The sequence below is a fragment of the Geospiza fortis genome, unplaced genomic scaffold (assembly GCF_000277835.1).
Source record: "Geospiza fortis unplaced genomic scaffold, GeoFor_1.0 scaffold461, whole genome shotgun sequence".
In the NCBI taxonomy this organism is placed as follows: Eukaryota; Metazoa; Chordata; class Aves; order Passeriformes; family Thraupidae; genus Geospiza; species Geospiza fortis.
The window spans coordinates 1182059-1204402 of NW_005054463.1; the positions used below are offsets into that span (position 1 = coordinate 1182059).

At 43.1% G+C, this 22344-nt stretch overlaps 1 protein-coding gene across 3 annotated transcripts in view; it reads right to left on the reverse strand.

Moving 5' to 3' along the window:
* The window catches only part of IKZF2 (IKAROS family zinc finger 2), a 109752-nt gene that overhangs the window by 23940 nt on the left and 63468 nt on the right, over nt 1–22344 (reverse strand). For 2 of the 3 annotated variants that reach the window (XM_031062778.1, XM_005427959.2), the window contains exon 5: nt 13981–14148. The exons of the other annotated variant lie outside the window; for it this stretch is intronic. In XM_031062778.1, the coding sequence (XP_030918638.1) occupies nt 13981–14148 (168 nt within the window). The remainder of the gene's footprint in view (nt 1–13980; nt 14149–22344) is intronic. 3 annotated transcript variants of the gene reach the window in all.

Below are 22344 nucleotides of genomic sequence, written 5' to 3' on the forward strand. Positions count from 1 at the left end.
AGGAATGTCAGGAGGTGCCTGGAGATCCACACGTCATCCATCACGAGCCCAGCTTCCATTGCAGGTGGGGAGGAACAGCTCCCAGGGGCAGCACAGGGTGTGGGCACCTCAGTGCAGATCAGGAATGCTGCTGGACAAACACTCCCTTCACAAGAGCTTTTGTTTGGGGGTTTTTGTTTCCTCTTTGGGTAAAACAAATGTAGATGTTGGGCCAGATTTCTCTAGGAAGCCAATACATATCAGCTATGTGCAGTTTGCATTTATTTCAAGTGCAGCCCCTTTGCATATCCTGCAGAAGCCCCTGAGCAGTACAAAGCCAACAGAATCTAAGAATTATTTGGAGCAGGCAGTGCCAGAGTGCTACCAGGTATCCAATACTATATAAACAACAGAGAATAGAGAGACACCATGTTTAGATTCCACTAAAACACCAGGTAAGTCTTCTCCTGCATAAAATCACTGAGCAAGCCCTTTAACTCATTTCTTCTTATCCTGTGGCAATGATTTCCCCTGTTCCACCTACAAGCTCCTGTGTGAAAAAGCATCTTTTAGCACCTGGCACCTTTCAGTTTTTATGTCTTGTATTAGCAGGTAGGAAGAACACACTCCCTTCCTGTAAGTTTTCCCTTTTCTTGTCACTGTCAGAAACAAAGTTTTGGAAACAGACAATTAAGACCAAGCTGTCATGAAGATAACAGCAACTTGGGAAGAGTAATACTGACAGGTCCTCTTCTTTTCCTAACCACTGATGTTGGGAGTTTGCACTTATTTTGATCAAGGCCAACACTGAAGGAAATCTTGTTTCCAAAAGCAGGTCAGGCTGTGAAACTAATGGGCTCCTTTGGGACATGAAAATTGTTATTCACACTTCTCTAACTGCCCAGGAATCAGCATGGCCCATGCCTTCATGTCACCCTCATCAAGATCTGCTGCTCAGGCATGCAGTTCTGCCATGTCTTGCACCAGTGTCAAATGAGGTCAAACAGCAGGAGAGTGACTGTCTCCTTCCACCTGTGCAGCCTTCCCATCCATCCCCTGCTCTTGCTCTCTGCCTCACAACTCTGATAAACTCTGGTGTGTTTAGCACCAACAATGCAGAGCAGCTCGAAATAAAGGTGGCACTTTTCTCACCTACACCAGTGGTCTTTCCTGCTGCACAGCCAAAACTAACCACAGTATTTGGCAGGAGGAAATCATGAGCATTTTGTAAAAACAGATCTCAGCACGGCAATATTAACAGTAAAGGTATCCTTTAAAGGATGATAGGGTCCTTTAAGAGAGGAATCTCAGACACTAGGCAGCTTCTATTCTAGCACAAACCTCTATATCAACTATCTAGGTCTGATACTGAAGCTAGATTAATCTTTTATAGGTAATAAAATTCTGCAATTCCTGTTAGTCTCAATATTTTTCCTAGTTTGTTGTTGTTATTGTTTGTTTGGGTTTTTTTTTCGGGGGGAAGGGTTGTTATTTGTTGGTTTCAATACAAAAAATAAACCCCAACAATATCAGAGCATTTCTTAATACCCAGGATTTTTTTGTTTTGTTCAGTAGAGAGAATGAGTAGAAAGGAAGGAAGGAAAGATTTGGGGGTTTAGGATGTTTCCTTTTTGGTGCAATTAGCTTTGCACTACAAGTCCTGGGTAGATTCAGAAACTAATTGTGACTGAAAGGGAAGTTGACAAAATGCAAGGGAATTAAATATGGGTGTGAAATTAAACCAAAAGGAAGAAAAAGAAAATAGGGGAAGAAAAAGCAACTGCTTAGGCTGAAAGACAGAAAAGCTGGACAACAGAAAATAGCTCTGTAAGCATCCAGAAATACTTTAAAAAAGTTTCCTATAAAAACAGGGAATTTAGGAAATTCTGAATATACTTAATTACATTCCCTGATGAAAAAAAAATAAAAATAGGTGATTTCACCCAGAAGTCTGGATCAAGAGTGAAAAGATGTAAATTTTCTTGTTCCTCAATACTTGGAAGAAAAAAAAAATCTTTATCTTTTTTTACATCTATTCTTTTAATTTGCGTGCAGAGTCTTGTAACTGAGTCAGTAGATGGGAATTGAGAACATCTGGGTTCATTCCCACTGTGACACTGATGTCTTGCCTGTATCAAGTCCCTTTTTGTTGGCCCTCTGGGTTCCTCCCCTGCAGAAGGTGGCTGGGCAGTAAACCTTCCTCTCCTCTTCTCTTGGGCTGGAACTCAGAGAAATGACTGTATCTTACCAAGAGTCATCTTGGTGACCTGACACAAAGTCCTCTTGATCACCTGGCACAAAATGGCCTTTCCCTTCTCTTCACCATGGTGTGATCCTGTCCCAGGGCCTGCACTCCAGCACTTCATGCTGATCAAGGGAGAAATCTCGTGCTTCTCAGCCAGATCTGTACTTGCAGCCTCTCAAAGTTGGCTCGTTTTCAGCTCTTGGAACAAACTTGCGGCTGGTAGAAGACCATATGAACGTAATTGGATACATTTTTCACAATGTAGCTAACACGGACATTTTACTATGGCACCTAAAAGTCCAGCAAAGCACTTTTCCTGGTGAATGATCTATCCTTTGCAGCTGAACAGCTTCATTCCAACACAAGATGCCAAAAATCAAGGTCTGATGCTGCCTGATGGAAATGTAGCTACGGAGACACACCTGGCCCTACAGCAACACCTGCACCTGCAGTTTCACACTAAGTTACACACCTGGTTCCTGGAGTCAGCTGACCAAAGAGGAAAAGTTACGTTGCATATTTGCTCATTCGCTCCCTTCCCACTCACGAAATAAATATTGTAAGGTAAATAAAAAGGCCAGTTTATCACCTTATGCTATTATTTGTTAGTATCTGATATGGGAACCCAGATTTGTGATGTTTTAATTCCTGGGGTCAGAAACTCATCAATAGTGCAAACTCTGAGGAAATGTGGCAATATCCATGGAATTTATTCAGATTAGTAAAACTACAATTGATACCAAAACATCAGTCAAAACCACTTCCATGAACTCCCTGTTTTCCTACTTGAAATTTTCCATTCTTCCGTTGCTTCAAAATTCGGAATTAAGATGGATTTTATCCCCAAATGCTCTCCAATTTATGCCTTAAAGAATCTCCCTGCTCCACCCTGGTGTTTTATAGGAATAAAACTAATATTATATATGAATCACAGAATAAGGTGCCTCCTATAAAAGGCATCACTCTGTTAGGAAGCCATTCTAATTGGCACATTCAGTGTGCATTTACCCTATGGGCTCCATACCCAGTACACCGACTGCATCAGTTTTTGTTTTCATAACCTATTCCTGACACCCAACAAGAACTGGGAGTGCTGCTCCAGGATTTGGCAAGAAGGAACAGGCTGTGGATGAGCAGGTTTCTCTGACTCACCTACACGGATCAACAAGGAAAAATAAAAGGGAGAGGGTGGGGATTGCAAAGGGAAAAAAAAAGAGAGAGAGAGAGAGAGGAGTGACGTGTTCCCTTGGATGCAGTGTGTAATGCTGCTGGCAGACTGCCTGCTCTGGTGCCACAGAGTTCCAGACATGCCAGTCCAGCTGACTCAGCTCTTTGGAAGAAGGAAAGGGAAGGGAGAAATTTGTCAAACGTTTCTGATACCTGAGGGACAGGGATTGCTGGGCTCTCCTCGAGGATCTTTGAACCCGCTCTCACACCAGGGACTTCAGGGGTGTCCCCAGAGAGGTATTAGAGATGCCCACATGATAACCCTGCTCAGAATTGCTTGTGTCTGTACCAAATCCTGCCTCTGTGGTTGTTGGAAAATTCATCAGCACAGCTTTATCCCACAAACCAGAAATGTCAGGCCTTTCCTAGCCAAGGCTAACTGCTCTCAGACAAGACACTGTCTCCAAGGAAACAAGCAAAAAGCAGGCACATGAAGGGTATCCAAGTGAGAGAGAGTCTATGGCCCATGTCACTTTTCTATATAAAAATCTCAACATCAGATCCTCTGCAGTGTATTTTTTGCATGTGATTTATTTTTTAGAAAGATCTTGAAGCCCTTAAATCATCTGGGCTACCTGTGAGGCCAGCTCCGTCCCACAAGGCAACACCTGTTGGGAACAGCCCCAGCTCTGTTTGGCTGGGGGGGACCCTGTGCTGTTGTCACAAAATCACAGAATGGTTTGGGATGGAAAATCATCCCATTCCAACCCCACTGCCATGGGCAGGGACACCTCTCACTAGACCAGGTTGCTCAAAGCCCCATCCAGTTTGGTCTTGACTTGCACTCCAAATAAATGAGGCAGGAGGAAGAAAGTATCTACCTATTTCCTGGCAAAGGAACTGGAACACAGGCTAGGGCTTAGGCTGTCAAAGCCCCTAATTCTCATTGAAATCAAGCAGACCTCACTGCTCCTAAAGATAAAAGCCACATGGAACCAGTCCCAAAATGAGCACTGGGATGATCCTGCCTTAATTTTCCAGTCAGGATTCTCCCCAAGAGAGGTCCTTGGCTGTCTCAGAGCACATGAGAACATTTATGCCTCTTGCTGGAATAGAAGGAAAGGACATGTGCTTGGGGAGCACATTCCCTTAACACAGAGCAGCTGGCACAGATCACTTGCAGCCCTTCCCAGTGGCAGAACAACTCTGGCACCTTTGATACAAAGAGCCCAAACAAATTCTAGGCAGAATATCCCTGTTCCACAGGGATAGCTCTGTCCCATCCAAGTGCTCTTTGTCAAAGGTTCAATAGTCAGGGCCTCACCGGCATTTCTCCAGTTCAGGAATGAAGATAGAGATCTCGACTGGCTGTTGCAAGGCAGGGAGGGAACTTGGGGCACCCTGTCTGAAATCAACACAGCACAGTTATGCAAAACATGTGTGCAACTGGCATCTCTTGTGTAATCCTGGCTGCAATCAACCTCTCTAACCACTCCAGAAGGGAAGGAGGGGCAGAGGGTGGAGAAAGTTCACACTTAGATCAAATAAAAAATGGGAAAATATCCAGAGAGCTTTAGTCAGGTAAAAACACAGTTCCCTCTCATGGGAAACCTCCAGGACAAGTTTCCTTGAACTTCACACAGGGTTATAAATAGGAGGAGAGTCACACAGAGTTCAGTACAGGTTCACTGTAAAAAAATCTAGACATTCTCATTTTCCTTCTTGAGTGATATCCATCAATATCTTAGCTGTAAGCCAATTCATAATTACAGGCTGCTGAGAGCTCAGGAGAATATATCAGTAGCAGCTTTCCTAAACTCTGCTGTGGCGTGGGTTATGGGTTATTTTTGTCCCCCTTTAGTTTCTCTTGGCTTCCTTTCCAGATGGCAAAAATACCTCTTTACACCTTAAAACATATGCTGTCAAAAACGTCAGGGGTGGTTCTCCCTGTCACACTGCCCTGTAGCTCTGAGATATCAATGAAAGAAGGCCTCACACCACTGTTGGGTTCCAAGCTCAAACATTCCCAAGCTGAAAGGTTTCACAAACTCCTCCAAGAACTGACAAAGGCCAGCTCCAAATGCTGGGTCTCCTTTCCCCAGAGATGATATGCAGAAGCTTTTTGCCCTTGAAAATAATTTTCTTGGGGGAAAAAGGAGCCCAACACTTGTTTCTCCTTAGAGCTGCTGGGACATTTGCTGCTCAGAAGTGGCCTCGGCTTTGCTGAGATGAAGCTCGGTCACATCAAAACCAGGTTTGCATCTCAACTGCATGAAAAAGTTCTCTGTCACCTCTTGAATCTCTGTCTGCAAAACCCACTGCAGATACCTCAGTGGCTGGCTCCGGAGCAGGAGGGCTCCTGGTGTGCTGCATCATGTCCCTCCAGGTTATCCTAACACAATGAGACACCCAAATCCCTGCAGATGCAACACCTGCACCTTAAATCCTGGGTTTGCATGTACATGTGCTAACTTGAGCATAAAAATACCGCATTTCTGAAACAATCCCTGGTGACAAGAAAAACAAGGGAACTGTTTCTAGCTGGAACTGAAAGGAGCAAAGGACTACAGATCTTTAAATACCTGAGCTACTAGAGTCTCACCTGCCAGCCTGTCCGCAGCAGTTGTGGTGCAGAAAGACAAGTGATGCACACAAAGCTACCCTGGTGCTTAGGTCCCTGAATTTGCAAATTGGGTCTCATGGGGGTTTTCCTGTTTCATTTTCTCATCACTGAAAAACAGATAACAAGGAGGCAACAACTCATAGCAACTTCACACAGGCTTGGGGCTGATGGAATAGATAGGGGTTTTTAAAGAAATGATGCAAAAATTGCAGGCTAAATAGTAAGTCCTTTAGTATTATTAATAATCACCTTACTATTGTGTCTGAGATAATCACGCTGCTCTCGAGGTCTAATACCTCAGTGGTTATGGTAACAATACAAAGTTATTATTCCTTCCACTTTGTAATTATCTCGTTTCACTACCGCACAAAGGCTAAGTAAACCTAAGGAGATCATGTACAGCGCTGTGCAGCTGGGGCACCAGCACCACTGAGTACTCTGTGATGTACTTACATGACCTTCATCGCAGCGATACGTTTGTGCCTTGCCATGATTCCCATGTGCTGCCCTCTCACCATCTCAACTAGGTGGAGAAATGCTCTTTATTTCCATTTTACTGGGCAGGCAGCTGAGGCAGAGATAAGGTTAAGGGGTCTGCATCTGTACTGGCCCCTGTTTCCAAAGCATCAAATGACTTTGCAATTCAGTTCCCTCATAAACGAGTGAATAAGGGTAGCAAAACCATTCAAAATTAGTAATAAAAAAGAGACTAGAGGATCGGAAGATAAAGACAGACTAGAACAGAATCAATGCTAGATATACAACTACAGCCTATCATAGTTTAAACTGAGCACAGGAATTACTCACAGTCACAAAAGACAGTGTTCAAAAGAGCAATAATCTACACCACAAGAAAGAATAGTTAAGGTTAAATATCAGGATGAGAGTCACAGCTATAAAAAACAGATGGGAAGTGGAATTGTCTCCCTAGGGAGGCAACAGAAACAGTCTCTCTGGATGTTTAAAAAACAGGCTAGGCATGGTGTTTAGAAGCACTGCTGCTCTACATGCAGAAGTCTTACCACATTCATGCTTTTCTGATGCCAGTGAAATCCCACATTTAGCACTGTGGCAGAAAAAAAGCCCAGAGGAAACAGAAAGCACTCCTGTTTGCCGTGCCAGAGCAGCAAGGCTGGCCTAGGAATTGGCAGCACCCAGCAGCAGAGAGGGGCCTGTGTGCTCTCCAAATTGTAGCCCAGAAGGGCAGGACCAGGTGCTTTGTTCCATTCCATGTGGCCTGAGGCAACACAGAGGGACAGAATCCAGGTAAAGACGCCAGGATGTGCATTGCTAACATGGAGGGGAGACAGGAGACACACAGAAAACTGATGTCAGCAGTTCCATCCCAAACAGAAGCTTCCATCCTTGCCTGGGTATTTCATCAGGAATAAGCCAGTCACAGTTAATGAGAGATAACCCCATGTGAATCTTACGCTGTGATGCTCCTGCCTGAACAAGAGCCTTCTTACCTCCAAGCACTGCAGAGAACTTGCTGCTAGACCTGGCAAAGCCATGGACCACTGGGAGAGGCAGCAGGGGGGACCTGTCTTACAAACACCAGGACAAACTTAGCAGCTGCTGATTTTGCTGTGAACTGACACTAAGAACGAGAATGTTCCCAAGGTGTTGGTGCCTGTGATCTCTAGGAGAGGGGGAATTCCCTATGCAGCCAATTTACAGGGAGAACCCAGACACTAAAAGTGCCACCACCTCCTCTGCTTGCATTGGGACACCACAAGACGTAGGGAGCTGCAGGACATCTGCTCCTGCTGCCTCAATCACACACTCCAGACAGGAGTTGGGGAAAAGAAAATTGATACCTAGTCCTAAGAGAGAGAGGGATTCATGAGGCTGGTACATAGCCCATATACCTTTGTTTGCCAGGACCACTCCTCCTGTTTCTCTGTTTCATCTGTCAGAAGCAGATTTCCTGCACTGAACAGTTAAAGATTGATTCCTAAATTACAGCAGGTAAGAGGTAATCTTTATGGAATTTTAAGACAAAAAATATAAAAGTGAACATTCCTTGCTTTGGGTGGAACCATATCTTTTCACAAGTTGCCCTGAAAACAAAGACCAAATGTACTTCTCCTGGAATGATCAAGATCCTACAGCATCTTTAAATCAAACATTTCTTTGATTCATGATTTCTCAGTGGTAATTATGCTCTGTAAAAAAGACCAAGCTTCTATATTGAGATAATCCTGAGCATAAAAGATAATCTTTCCATATAGCCAATACCTTAATTGGTATTGACTATAAATACCAGTATTTATTACAGTAGTTGCTCTGGAGATGATGAAGACCCCTCCACTCCAAGGGTCAGGTCCAGGTATTCCTCTAGCAAAGCATGGGATACAAGAGGGCTCCACAGAAGATTGAATTTTAAACAAGGATCCCCAGGGCATAAAGCCCTGGCATAGCAAATTCCTACCCTATACACATTCTGAGCTTACCTCTCAAAACTCACACACAAATAAATGGAAAGCAGAAGATCAGAGATTTTAGGCTCTCTCCAGCATGGAGGGAAGGCCTCTAGGTGCTGGAAGCAGTAATGAGAAGCAGAGGTGCTGCAGGATTGTGCACATGCTCACAGCAGTTTGGAACCCGCAGCCTGATAAGAAAAACCTCAAATCATTTTGTGACGAGGGTAATTCCACTGAGTTTAACTGAAACAGCATAAGAAAACCTGAGAGGAAGAGCAGCTCTGCCTGATTAAATAGAGCTCTAAGTATCAGATCAACAGCATAAATACCCACCAGCTCATCACAACTGAGGGAAGATGCTGTTTGCTAACCTATTTGGAGAAATGGCATTTGTATGCAGAATATCCCCTTGCCTCTTCACATACACATTTGATTTTTCAGATTGTATCCTATATATCTGCTTTGAATTTTTTTCCCCATTCACAAAGTGTTTGAGTCAGTCCAGTTCAGAGTGTAATGAGAACTTCAGATCACAAGATTCATCTAATTATGACATTCCCATCCTCAAAAACATGGTTACAGAGCAGATACTGGGTCTTTTAAGAGTGGAGATGTTAATAGTGGCAAAAGTTCCCTCAAGATGAAAAAGAGCAGTTTAAAACATTGACTTCATTATTCTTAATAACCATCCTTGCCACTGTTTCGGTAATTCTCACTGGCTTTTCACAGCTGGAAACTCATGGACAGCACTGTGTATTCCAGCATTTGTTCATCCAATTTTTCAGCCAAAATGAGAAGTGGGGCTCTCCCAGACATGTATTGAGGCAGGTGTGCCATCAGGATTGGGGAACAGGTTCCTTCTACCTCAGGTCTGCCATCCAACTCCAGGGCTGTGGGCACACCTGGGAGGGCTCACCCCAGACAGGGTGAAAGGAAATCCTCATGGACAAGAAGACATGAGAAAGATAGATTTGCTAACCAATAAATATGGAAAGAGTTTCCATGAACAGGGCATTTTCCTTTTTAATTATAGGTGCCTTTCATCTTGCACACTGTACAAGATTGTGCTTTCGGGAGTTTTTGCCTAAGCCTTTATTTTCAAAACAAAGGCTTTCTGCTTTTCTTTTGCAAATAAAGGGGTACCATTAGTGCAGTGCTATTGGAGAGCTGGGCAGAAATAAACAACATGCAGCAGCAATGCAGGAGAAAGAGTGGGAAGAAAAATATTTCTTAAAAGCAAAAAAATTGTTTGGAGGAGACACTTTCTAGGCAGGAAAGCAGAACCTTCAAAGCAAATTTTAAAATGTATTGTGAGGACAATCTTCTATGAAAAAATAATAATCTGACCACCCATTTATTTAGGAAGAAACAGACAGTAAAACTGCTTTCATATATGAATAACACTTACATACTCCCACAGCATGAACATGACTGAAGCTGCCAAGTAAAAAGAAAAATCAGGAAATTCCAGAATTAATGTCCATGTGGACAGTTTGTGTGGACACATGATGAGACAGCCTTTTAAGCACCAAACAACTGGCACACAGGACCATCCTTACTTAGTCAATGGATGGATGATTCTCACTTAGTCAAAACCTATTCTGAGTTTTGTTTTCTCCTTAACAAGTGATCCCATCCCTCATTTCAGCAGCCCAAGTCCTGCTCTGAAAACTGAGGTGCCTGTGTTTGCTATGGGCTCTTCCATATTGCTCATCACTGCAGCCTTGACTTTTTCAAGCACTGCCAGAGCATTTATGTTTACAATAGCATTATGAGGGGAGGGCTGACTCAGCTCCATTTTAAACACAAGAGAAATCCATGCCAAAACCTAACTGCTAAGCTGATGTGCCCATCTGAGGATGTCTGGCTTTTTGGGGTAAAAGAGCATCAACATTTTTGGGTAAAACTGTCCTACCTTTCAAAGTATGGAGGCCAACATCTGGATGGCTTTAACCATCAGATTGACCTGTCAGATTCAGCTGCCTTCCTTAAAACTTCTGGGATTTGCTCATTAACTCCCTACAGCAGATTTTTTTCTCATGTAGCTTGTCTTTGCCATTGTCTTGTTGTGCAATTCCAGAGAGGATGGAGATGACAGGCATGTCTCAGGATGAGACAGCAGATACTTTGGCTTTGCCTGCATGTTTTTCCCCTTAAAACAGCAAAAGCCAGGCAAGGTGAAGCCAATCCGTGCTGATTTGTCCAGTGCATCCTGCAGGAAAGGGCTACCAACTTCTGCTCCAGCACTCCACAGCCTTACACTGCCATCCTGGAAGCCCTCTCTGGCCCCTCTCTTCTGTTATCTGGGTTGTGGAAATATGGAGTTAATTCTGAAAACAACACCTGAAAGTCCTTTAAGTACCTTGAGGTACATGCCCACTCTTAGTGTAATTCTGAGCATGAATCTCTCCCCAGGCATTATCCTACTGATGTCCTGAAGGCATCATTATATTCCTGAAACCAAAGCAGCTGCACGTGGGAGGAAAATACAGACATAAAGTTCATCAGAATTGTCTATGTCCCTAAAAGGTAAATAACTGCAGGAGTAAATCACTGCAAGATAAGTCCTTAATTATTTAGGGCTAAACAGCAGTAGCAGCATTACAGATGAGAAGCAATATTTTGTTAACCACTCAGCCTGGGAACACTTACACAATAAGATAAGATTCTGCACAAGAAGAGGAGGCAAAATGTAGATTGTGATGCTTAGAAACATTTTCAAACTAACAGGAAATAACATTAAAAAGCATGAACAAACATCAATCCACAGAAAAAAAAAGTAATAATTTTTACGTTAGTAGTAAATATTGGCTATTTCAGATATCTCAGAGATGCTTCTGCTAATTTCTGTTTGCATCTACATTTCCTTATTCTTTTACCTTTCCTTTTGTACTGTATGAAAACTTCACTAAGCACAGGAAGAACTGACTAAAAAGCAGCAGTGAGAATATGTCACTGACTAAGTGGTGACACAAGCAAAGTGCTCTGAAATCCACAAGTCAAACTAACTGAGAGGAAAAAAAAGGAGATAAGAGAATTGTTCAATTCCTTTATAGCATAATTTGCCTTCCGTAGTAGTTTAAACCTTCTTGGGAAGGAGAAAAGATTAAGGGGTTTTGCTTGGGTATTTTATTTTTTTATTAATAGAACTCTTATTTAAGTAGGAAAAGAATATACAAAAATATTCAGAGAATATATAAAGAATATTCAAAAAAAGGGAATTGGTGTTGCATTTATGAAATTGTGCACCAGATTCTCAGCTGGTGCAAAACAGGAGTACTTTGCTTACTTAGAGGATGTAATTCCAATCTCCATCAGCTGAGGATCTGATCTAAAGAGCTTTCCTCTTACAAAAATATATTCAGACTCACCTCAATTAGACTCTAAGTGTACCAGATTGAAACTGGTTTGAAGTCTCCTATTTCAAAATAGTTTTCAACCTCTTCTTTCTGTATTTTATCCAATATCCTCTGTTCTGGTCAGAAATAGCAGAAGATGCAAACATTGACAGAATCATAGAATTATTTGGGTTAGAAAAGACCTTCCCTACAGCTGCTGGATCTGCTCCACCTTCCAGGCCTACTTACAGACTTTGATGTGTACTTTATGAAAGCACAGAATGCTTGTACAGCACACTGATATCAAACTGTTTAAAGTCCCTTGGGGACATCTATCCATCTTCTCCATGATCCAGGTGTGCATAAACCAACCCAGCTCGCTTATATGGCAGGGACAGACCTTCACTTCCATGGCCAGAGTGGCATTTCACCTTGTGCAGGGGGATAGCAGGTTTTAGGGTAATAATCCAGGTTTTAACTCTTCCCCTGTGAATGCTAAGAACTCTAAGAACTGCCTTGGAGAGTATTGTGAGAGCATTTGTCTGTTCCTGCTGGCCCTGTGCTGAAAGCTGCTGTACATGAGTGCTTAGAGGGGTGACACTTTCTCCATTGAAAACAAAGCCTAAAATTACAAACTGAGCAGAGCTGAGCACTGCTAAGTCAGTTAGGGAAGGAGGTCCAGGGGACCTCGTGCTAAGCAGCTTAGGTGCCTTCTGAAAATCCCACACCTTGACATTCCATCCTCACGCAAAACACAAAACCATCAGCCACGTGTTCTTCACACAGGAAGAACAATCTCTGTCAATGGCAGTATCTAGGTGACAAAAATGTTTGTGTCTGGTAATATGGGATATGTTTTTGTCACAACCCCCTTTTTGTTTTAATTGTGAGCATTTGCATTGTGTTCTGTTTTCTTTTTAAACTTCCAGTCGAAACTACAGTTATAGTCAGATGTGTGAAAATTGCAGCTCACAGTTCCACAGACATTTTCCCTACTGACTTTCAGATCAAATCCAGCTCAAGCAATTCTCTCACAGCCTAGTCCCAACTCTTGTACTCCCTTGGAAGTTCAAAGCTTTCTTTCATTTGCCATCAATGCAGCATCCTGCACGCTCCCAAATCTGCTTGAAGAAGCTTTACTAGCTCACCCTTCCCTATTCTTGGAAATGCCAAAGCAACTTTGTATCCTTAGACCAACTCAATGCTCCTGAAACAGAAACATCTACTGAAGCGAGGTTGACTCTGGAGAAGAAATACATATAGAGGGTCAGGAAACTTATTTCTGCCTGCACTTGTACTTCCACCTCTGTATTTCAGTAGTCACACATTTGCTAACACCTCAAAGAAGTTTATTCCTAATGCTGCCACTTGCAACCAGTCCAATTATCTCTGCTCATTCAACAATTAAACACACAGCCTCCTATAAACGGCCCAAACACACAAGTTGAACATTCAGTTAAGATCTTACTCAGGAGTCCTGCACAGATGAGTGAGTGGGCAGAATGCAGCCCCCTGGTGCGGGGACAGGGACTAAACCCACAGCTGATCCTGACTGCTGGGGCTCCAACACCACACAGCTATGAGACAGGTATTTCTCAACAACTTATCAAGAAACTATATCAAGTAGAATTGATAGAGACATGATCCTCTCACTTAACAAGGAAAGAGAAACCCAGTCTCTCTTGACCACCTTCAGCTCTAGGGTGAGTGCTGTGGCTGCCAGGAGCTAGGAGACTTTACAGCAAGATCTAACTGAATCAAAAATGCAATTTAGAGGGCTTTGAAAGATGAACAAGTTTGAACTCAACCAGCATATGGCATTTATTAGATGAAGAAATGGGTATGAACTGCAAAGCCAGCTTCCAAGAGCCCACAGTTATTCTTTGTGATCTCTGGAATTTCACAGCCACTTTGGGCCCCAGAATGTCAAAACAATCTGCCAGCGAAGCCGGGATACACCCAAGGAGACACTGAGAGGGAAATGTGATAGCATCAGCAGAGGAGCTCAGTTACACAAAAGGAGAGGTGTGGCTGAACCACAACTTTTCTGATTCACATCAAGGCTTTCCCAAAGCTGAGAGCTGCACTCTCTGAAGAGGACGGTACAGACCCAGAGCTACGCTTTGTTTTCACTACCTGCTGCACTGGGACGGTAGTGATAAAGGAAGGAAGAGGTGTGAGGAGAAGCCGAGGTGGGCTCACCAGAGTGTGTCCTGAGGTGTCCTGTGAGGGCGTCCCTCCGCCGGCAGGCGTAGCTACAGAAGGGACATTTGAACGGTTTCTCCCCAGAGTGCAACTTGATGTGCCTCAGCAGGTTCCCCTTCTGGGTAAAAGAAGCTCCACATTGGTTACAGTGGAAGGGGCGTTCACCTGGAAGGGAAGGGGAAGGGAGAGAGCTGTCAACACACATCGGAGGATGCACAGAGGCCACTTTCCCACTCTGTACCAGTGCCATTGCACATGGGTACAGTCCCCACCACCACCATCACACGGCACTTCTAAAGTCAGAGGCCGTTTATTTTGCACAATGGGCAAAGCCTCCAATAGTGATTTGAGGCTCTTTCCGTGAAGTCATCAATGCTTCCTGGTTTTCTTGAAAGTTCTTCACCTTAGAGCTTCTATCCGTCATAAAAGATGAGCTCTGCTGAAAATTTAGATCCATAGCTGTGGTTTTGCAGTATTTACTTCTATGGTTTTGCACTTATGTTTAGAATAGGTCCAATCCATATGAGTATTCAGAACTGATCATAACAATTGGACCTCAGCAAAGGTGTTAAGGTCTTTGGTTCAAACCAAACCTTCTGCTTGCCTTATACTTTAACTGATAGCCCTTTCTAAAGGCTGCTTTGTATTGCTAGAGTGACATGGAGGGCATGGATGCAAGTGAGGATCAGGGTTGCAAGCTCTGGGCAGTACTGAAAGTTGAGAAAAATCTTACACCATTAAACTGTAAAGCAAGCAAATCTGCAATCTACATGAAACAAATTAAAAAGATTGATTTGATGAAAAACTAACAGAAACCCTAGGCCTTACCCTATCACTTTATCCCATGTGTTCACACACACTCACACACACATCTAAAGCTTATTTTTATGTTAAGTCTTCATATTTGCCTTAGACAGTGGGGATTGGGTCCATTAAAAAAACCCACTTTTTAAAAAAAAATTATTATTTAGAGGAAAACCCCTGATGAACTCATGATGGCTTTCGGGAACATTATCAAACCCATACTCTGTATCAACATTTGCTGAGGACAGTGAGACAGTTCCAGCAGTCTTGCACAGGCAGCAGCTCTAATCACCTGCTTATGTCCTGCTGAGCAGATCAATTGAACACAAGCATATACTGGTGCTAGCCACTTATCCAAGTGCCTTACTGCAGCTGGACTTTACATCACAGAATTCCAGAACAGTTTGGGTTGGAAGGGACCTTAAAGCCCATCCAGCTCCACCCCTGCCACAGCCAAGGACACCTTCCACTATCTCAGATCGCTCCAAATCCCCCCCAACCTCACCTCAAACACTTTCAGGGTTGGGACAGCCACAGTTTCTCTGGGCAACCTATGCCAGGGCCTCACCTCCCTCACAGGGAAGAAATTCTTCCATATACGCCTGATTTAAATCTACCCTCTTCCAATTTAAAGCATTTCCCAATGTCTACACCAAGCAGGGCTCCAGCTCAACAAGGTCTTGATCATCAGACTTCAGATGTAAGCGACCTCATCCACATTTTTCAGCGTATCACCTATTAGAGAATCTTGGCCAAATCCTGCTGGGACCTTCTGAGTTTGAATTCAGTGGCCTGAAGCACAGACCTTGTAAAAACAAACACATTCTGTGATCTCTCACATCTCTTCAAAGCCTTTTACAATTGCTTTAAAACAATTACTCCCTCGCTGGACAAAATGAATGCTACCTTAGTATCAAAAGTAGTTCACATGTCTGTCTGGGGTGAAGTCCAAAATACATCTGGAGATTTAAATGGAAGGAGAAGGAGGGAGAGAGCTCTTACAGATGTCCACAAGCAATTCTTGTGTCAGTGGATCAAATCACTGCCAGGACTATGATGCTGCCAGGAGGGCAGCACAAGGTGTGCCATGTATATGCCATACTGTGCAACTTTATTTCACATGTGGGAGATGGAAATCACATCTGAGGCCGCTGCAGAGGTACTCAAGGAGATACTAAGGTTCTTACAGTCTCACTGAGAACATTATGGAGTAATAATAATAAAAAAAATCACCGCATAAAGCTTTTCTTCCAATACTCTGAACACAAGCTCATTAGAATTGATAAAGAGTTTGTGGTTTCCCTTTCAAACTCCCACACTATACTTAAATGATCTGATTAGCCATTATCTTCTTTTACATCATTTCAAAATGTCCATAACAGAGATCTGTAAAGAGACTGCAGTAGAAAAATACATGGGTTTTTTCTTTTTTTTCTTTTCTGTTTTGCTTTCGCTGTCTGAGAAAACAGGCAAAACCCTTTCCTTTGACACATTTCTGAGTATTTTGGAATGATAGCTTCAGTTTCAGGATGACAACATGAAAGAAGGCAGCACGTTTCTTACCAAGTCTAAAGTCTTTCCTTTTACTCCTGCTGTATTTAAAATTATGCAGCTACTGCGTTTTACCCAGTACATCACCCACTTATCTCTGACATTTTGGAGGCCACATATGAGCAGGTATTACTCCCCCAAAGACTGGCTGCTCTAGAGATGCTGAAAGCTTTCAGTCAGGAATTCAAATAGCCACTGCACCACAGTTTGATGGCAAAGACGACATGAAAACACTCACCACAAAATCACCCGTAGTCTGCTCCTCTCTTGCAACAGCCAGATCCGCTCCAATAGCACACTTTACCTTAAATAACCTTTGTATCTATTTAAAGGCAGCCTGAATTCATTTCTCCTACTGGCTCCATTCCGGGTAAATAGCTGCTTTGATGTGTTTGTTACACTTTTGTCCAATCACTCGATTCCAGCTCCTTGTTTAAGCCGCAGGCTTGAGGGATGCAATTTTGGTCACACCTTCGTGCTATTGATTAGCAGCTTTTACATTTAGCACAGCTAATCTGAGAGGCCATTAGCCAATAGAAGGGTGCACAGAGCAGTAAGGACTGCATAGCAAGAAGATTCTGTTGGTTTTCCAAGAGTTGTGCTGTCTGATGCCCACTCCAGATACTAGCAAACAAGCCTTTTTTTATCACTTCAATGCCTCGAGAAGACTGTGTTCCAATTATTTCTCCTGCTGCCTTTTCCTGGTAGTTTTGTGAACTGTTCTCCGGAATTATTACTTATCAGTAACAACATAACAACCTTGACATCCTAATTCACCTCCCTCACTTTTCTGTGAAAACTCAGAGTTTTATCCATAAGCTGAAATCAATCATACTTCAAACTAAACATCTACTCACAAAAAGTCTTTAAACACAGCTTTTCTCTACATGATGGTCCCTGACTGTGCTTAAAGTGTTTTTGGGGGGTGATGGCAACACAGACATACCCAGAACTATGGACCTATTAAAGGCAGCACACGACTCCAAGAGAGTAATGAGAATTATAAGCATGGTGTGCTTCCCCATCACTTACAGCTATGTATTTCCTGCTTGACTCTATGTACTTACACTGATTTAATGAATAAGAACTCTGCTGAAAGGCAGCTAAGCAAGCTTTGCGCTTTTCAGTACTGGAAACTATGTGACTGCAATGTAACGACAAAAAACTTCGTCTACTTTAAGTGTTAAACCTCTTCTCTATTATTGAGCTAAACCAGCGCAGAAATGCCTCCAACTCAGTGACTTACAGAGTGGCAAGAGGGGGAGGGAGAGCCAACCAAACAAAAAAGATGTTTCTTTTCAACTCCAGATTTAGAGTCTGAAGCCAGACAAAACCATGGACAAGGCAAGATAAGCCAGAGCTGCCAAGTATTATCTTTCCTAAAGGCTTTGTAAGAGGAGCTTGTGCAGGGACTAATTAAATTAATAAATAAATTCATCCATAGAGTTTTATCATTTTACAGTTAAATAAAATATTAATTAAAAGGCATTATTTCAATATTTGCCTCTAAGTTATAGTAATATACTGCTGAAACCTCACAGTTCACTGTTAACATGCATCCATTACTGCTGTGTCTCCTCCAGGAAATCTAATAATGAATAACAGTAATGAAATATTACTGCTCTTGAGTTACACAGGTATTTGAAGTGCACAGGTTAACTTGCTCTCATGTAAACAAATCCTGAGACAAATGGTGAGTGGCCCCCTGAAGACAGGACAGGCAAGACACGGGCCTTTCTTTCACAGCATCTTTCAAACCTGACAGCAGGATGGAGACTTCACTGCACGAGCTACAAGAGCTGGCTGGCTGATACAACCTGAAACCAGGCGAATGAACCGATGAACTTCCTACTAATAGATTTCACAGATGGCAAATGTTGTTTCACAAAGCAAACCAACTCCTTTTTCTGTTTAATCGGAAGCTTCCCTGCACAACAGCACTCCTTTCCCGCCTTGGCACGGAAGTGCTGCGCAGAAGTTTCAGTATGAGTTAACCTTCTTTGAATCTCAGACCACTGCAAAACACTGATCTTTTCGCTGCAAAGCTGAGATATTTTCTGGATTAAAACAGAAATTTGTCTGAGGATGTGGAGCCCACAGACAAAGGAGATTTAGATTTTCCTCCATTTGTCCCTTTGAAATCAAACGGGGAGTGACTCACAAATTAATGCACTGGTTCTCAATAACACAGTCAGGGAATTCCTAGAGCAGCAGTCCTGCTACATAAAAATCAGGTCCAGAGGGGCTTCAACATCCCTCCTGGTTAAATGTGTATCTGGGAACTCAACCTTTTTTGTGTGGCAGATACTTTTGATATGCAAAGTACAGCTTAAGTACTTCTCAAACGGGATTTTTCCTTTCCAGCCTCTTAATACAAAATTACTGTGCCCATGCTGCCATCAGAAAGTATTTGCTCTTACTAACAATACCGATTCTCACCCTTCCACAACAGGCTTTTTGTTAATATTCATTTTGTTAAAATGAAACATTTCTCCTGATCCATCAGATACTGCAACTGCTGTGATTCTGCTCTGTCCCAGGAACACAGGGGAATTATCAGAGTGCTCCCAACACAGTGACATCAGTCAGCTCCAACCTCCATTTACCCAAATGAGACACAGAGCAGCAGACTTTGCTCCATTTCTCTGTTTGTTATTCCAGAGACCATAACTACCTCCTTACTGTTCTATCTGATTTACTCAACAGCCTGCACATCACATGAAATCAGTGATTTGAGTAGGGGTTTTCTCAGGAAAAAACCTGCTTCCAAACAGGGCAATTTATTATAAAACAGTAGTGACAAATCTCTCGTGAAAAATTCCTGGGAAATCCTGGGTGATTTCCAATTGTCCTCTGCACAAATTTATGACTGCATTCTTAAGACAGAAAAATCTTTTAAGTGAACTTGGCAAAACTATCAGAAGAATTTAGTTCTTGAGAACTGCAAGTAAAACACATCCTTCTGCCCAGAGCAATTTCAAAAATCTCAGCTCCCCTTTCTTATGCTTAAGTAGGAAAGGAGATGACTTTTCAGAAAGTTAGACTTCAGAACCTAAGTAGAAAACTGGACTTTCAGAAATTTAGCCCTAAAATTTTTGATTCAGCGCCAAATCTATTAACATTGCAAGAGACAGGGAGGCTGCACTAGGTTACAAATTAGAAATAAAACTAAAAAACCCTTTCTGCCAACAAAATGAGAGAGGCAGTCCAGTGGAGTTCATCAAAATGTGTTTATATGAGCATTTGTTTGAATTTGCTCCTGGTTAGCTGCTTAGGCATGCAAGTCTTTTATACGGAACAACACAACTGGGCTTTTTCCTCATTTATTACTTCTGTCCTAAAAACTTGAACTCTGCATGGAAGAAAGTTAAATTGCATTCAGAGTTCCAGGGTTGCATCAATTCAGTTGTAACACTAAGGGTGCTAAAGCAGAGGTTGAACACCCCCCTCATGGGCACACAACTCATTTCACTGGCTTAGGGTATCAAACTGCTTGTGGAGTCCAAGCAAAGGTCTAAGACTGTCCTGCAGTTAACACCCCCAAAAAAGCCTAAAAGAAACATACAGCAGCCCAAAGTGAGAGTGGGGCAAGGCTGACATCCCCACTGCCTCTGCCCAGGCTGGGCTTCGCCACTGTGCTGCTGCTGCAGGCACACAGAGAAAGCATTTAACCTCTGTACTTCATGAAACAATGAGGATGGGAATTTGTGGAAGCCAAATCCCCAGAGGTGTTCAAGGCCAGGTGGGACAGGGCTTGGAGCAACCTGGGCTCGTGGAAGGTGTCCCTGTCCATGGCAGGGAGTGGAATGGAATGAGTTCTAAGGTCCCTTCCCAAACCATTCCATGATTCTATGATTCCAGCCTTCCCTTAGAAATAAAAACCATTTCAAAATCTAGCAGTGAACTGGGTAAGGGACTGGATGCTACAGCAGAGAAAAAAGAAAAGCATTAAGAAAAGGGGTCACGATTGGCAGCAAAAGGGAGAGCAACATGTGGGTCTTGCAGAGCACAGAAGTATCAGCACAGCTATAGCAGAATACAGTTCCTGCTTTATCAGAAACAAAGAGCATGGAAATTTTAATTCAGACCCACAGCAGAAAGCATAAAGAGGTGAGAAATCACTGAGATTCCTTCTTACCAGCTCACAAAACCTGGATCATTTGCCTCTTGTCCTTCCCCCCTTCCCTTTCCATCCCTAAGAACAAATCCCTGGAGTATCCAATGGCAATATTTTATCACCAAGTCATCTTTTGCAGTAACAAAAAACTGATAGAGACCCTGCAACTTGAGGAATGTGCTGTGGAGTATGAAATTTGGACCAAAAGAACACACTATGGGAAAAGAGGGAAATAAATGCAGCTCATGCTATTTTTCTGACACAAGGATGTGGGACATGAGGGAGGGGGTTGCCCTGCTCACTAATGCAGGGATTGCATCACACTCAATTCCCACACCAAGCATTTTATTTATTTTCTGTCAGCAATGACAAATAAATAGAAAGGCCTTCTCCTGGTGCCCAGGGAGAGTACAAAAACACTTCACCTCAATTAGTAGTTTTTCAGAGAAATGCTGTGTTCAGCACAATCAGCAGTGTCATGGGCCCTGTGATGGAGGGGCTGCAGCCCAGAGCATCACCTGGACCATGATCTGAGGGATGAACGGGCAACCCCCAGCTTGATCTATCACAGGAAGGGGTGACTGCACACCAGGATCCGAGATGGAACACTGAGCTCACCTACTCTGGTCTCATCCATGACACAGATTATTTTCCCCATGCCTGTATCTGTTTGACTGAACTACCATAATCTGGCAGGGAAGACAACTGCTCTTCAGGAACAAAGGAATCACGGCTGGAGAATTGCCCCTCTCTGCGCATAGCACAGCCAGAGCCCACAGCACAGCTTCTTGCCAAGCCTCGATCCCCTGTGCAAGGAAAGCTGCACTCATCCCAGCACACACACAAATTACAGCCTCTGCTACAGACCACAGCATTTTGGGTGACTTACATAAAATGCTGACAGGTTTTCGGGGAAGGGAAAAGCACTTCAGTTTCTGCCAATGCAAACAACTGGCCAGATCATGCTCTGGTTGTGTGCAGTTAAAGAGGAGAGTAAAGCAGGATTCAGCTCCCAAAACATACTTAAATTGGCTTTGAGAGGTAGGGATGCACATGCCACTTGGATTAGCTGATAAAGAATGTCATCTGTTTCCACTCACTAGGGACAACCTCCCTTCTCTACACCATTCTCCCTTGGGCTGCAAAACCAGACTACCCACAGGTCAGGGCTCATTCCAGAGCTGGGGCCAGCCCATCACGCCCCACTGCTGAGGAAGTGGCAATATATTTTAAAATACTGCACTTTACAAGACAGATACCAGCAGTATGTTAAAAATATGCCTCAAAATCCGGGATGTGGAAATCCTAGCAAACTTCTCCTTCTGTTGTGGACAGCAAAGTAGCAGCATGTATTAAAAAACAAACAAACAAAGTGGAGGGAAAAAAAATCCTCTGCGCAATTTGCCAACTGGTTTACCGAGAACAGAGCACCGAGCTGCGCATTAAAAGAAATGCCATTTCTATATGCTTGAAATCATCTGTATAGAACAGCACATCCCAGCTCCTCTGCTCTGATGGGAAAAGAGTCAGAGCTCTCTGAGGAACCAGCAGTAGCCCCAAGGAAAAAGCTACCAGTTATGCAATTGCTGCCCATGCACCCGCAGACGGCCGTCTCGCCCGCACGCAGAGATTTTGTTTCTTTCGTTTTGAATTTACACATCTTTCTTTTAACATGAAAAAGGCAGCTTGCCTGTTTTTAAAACATGCACCAGCTATTCAGTATCTCAGAAATTCAGACCATTTAATTAAGTACCTAAATCTAAATTTAGCACAGCTAGTTTAGCTGCTCGAGTTCAAATACATGGACACCGATGCACCTACAATACATATGCTCAGATACGTGCAAGCACCAGGGAAAACTTTTCGGGAGGTTGAAAGCTGGAGACTCA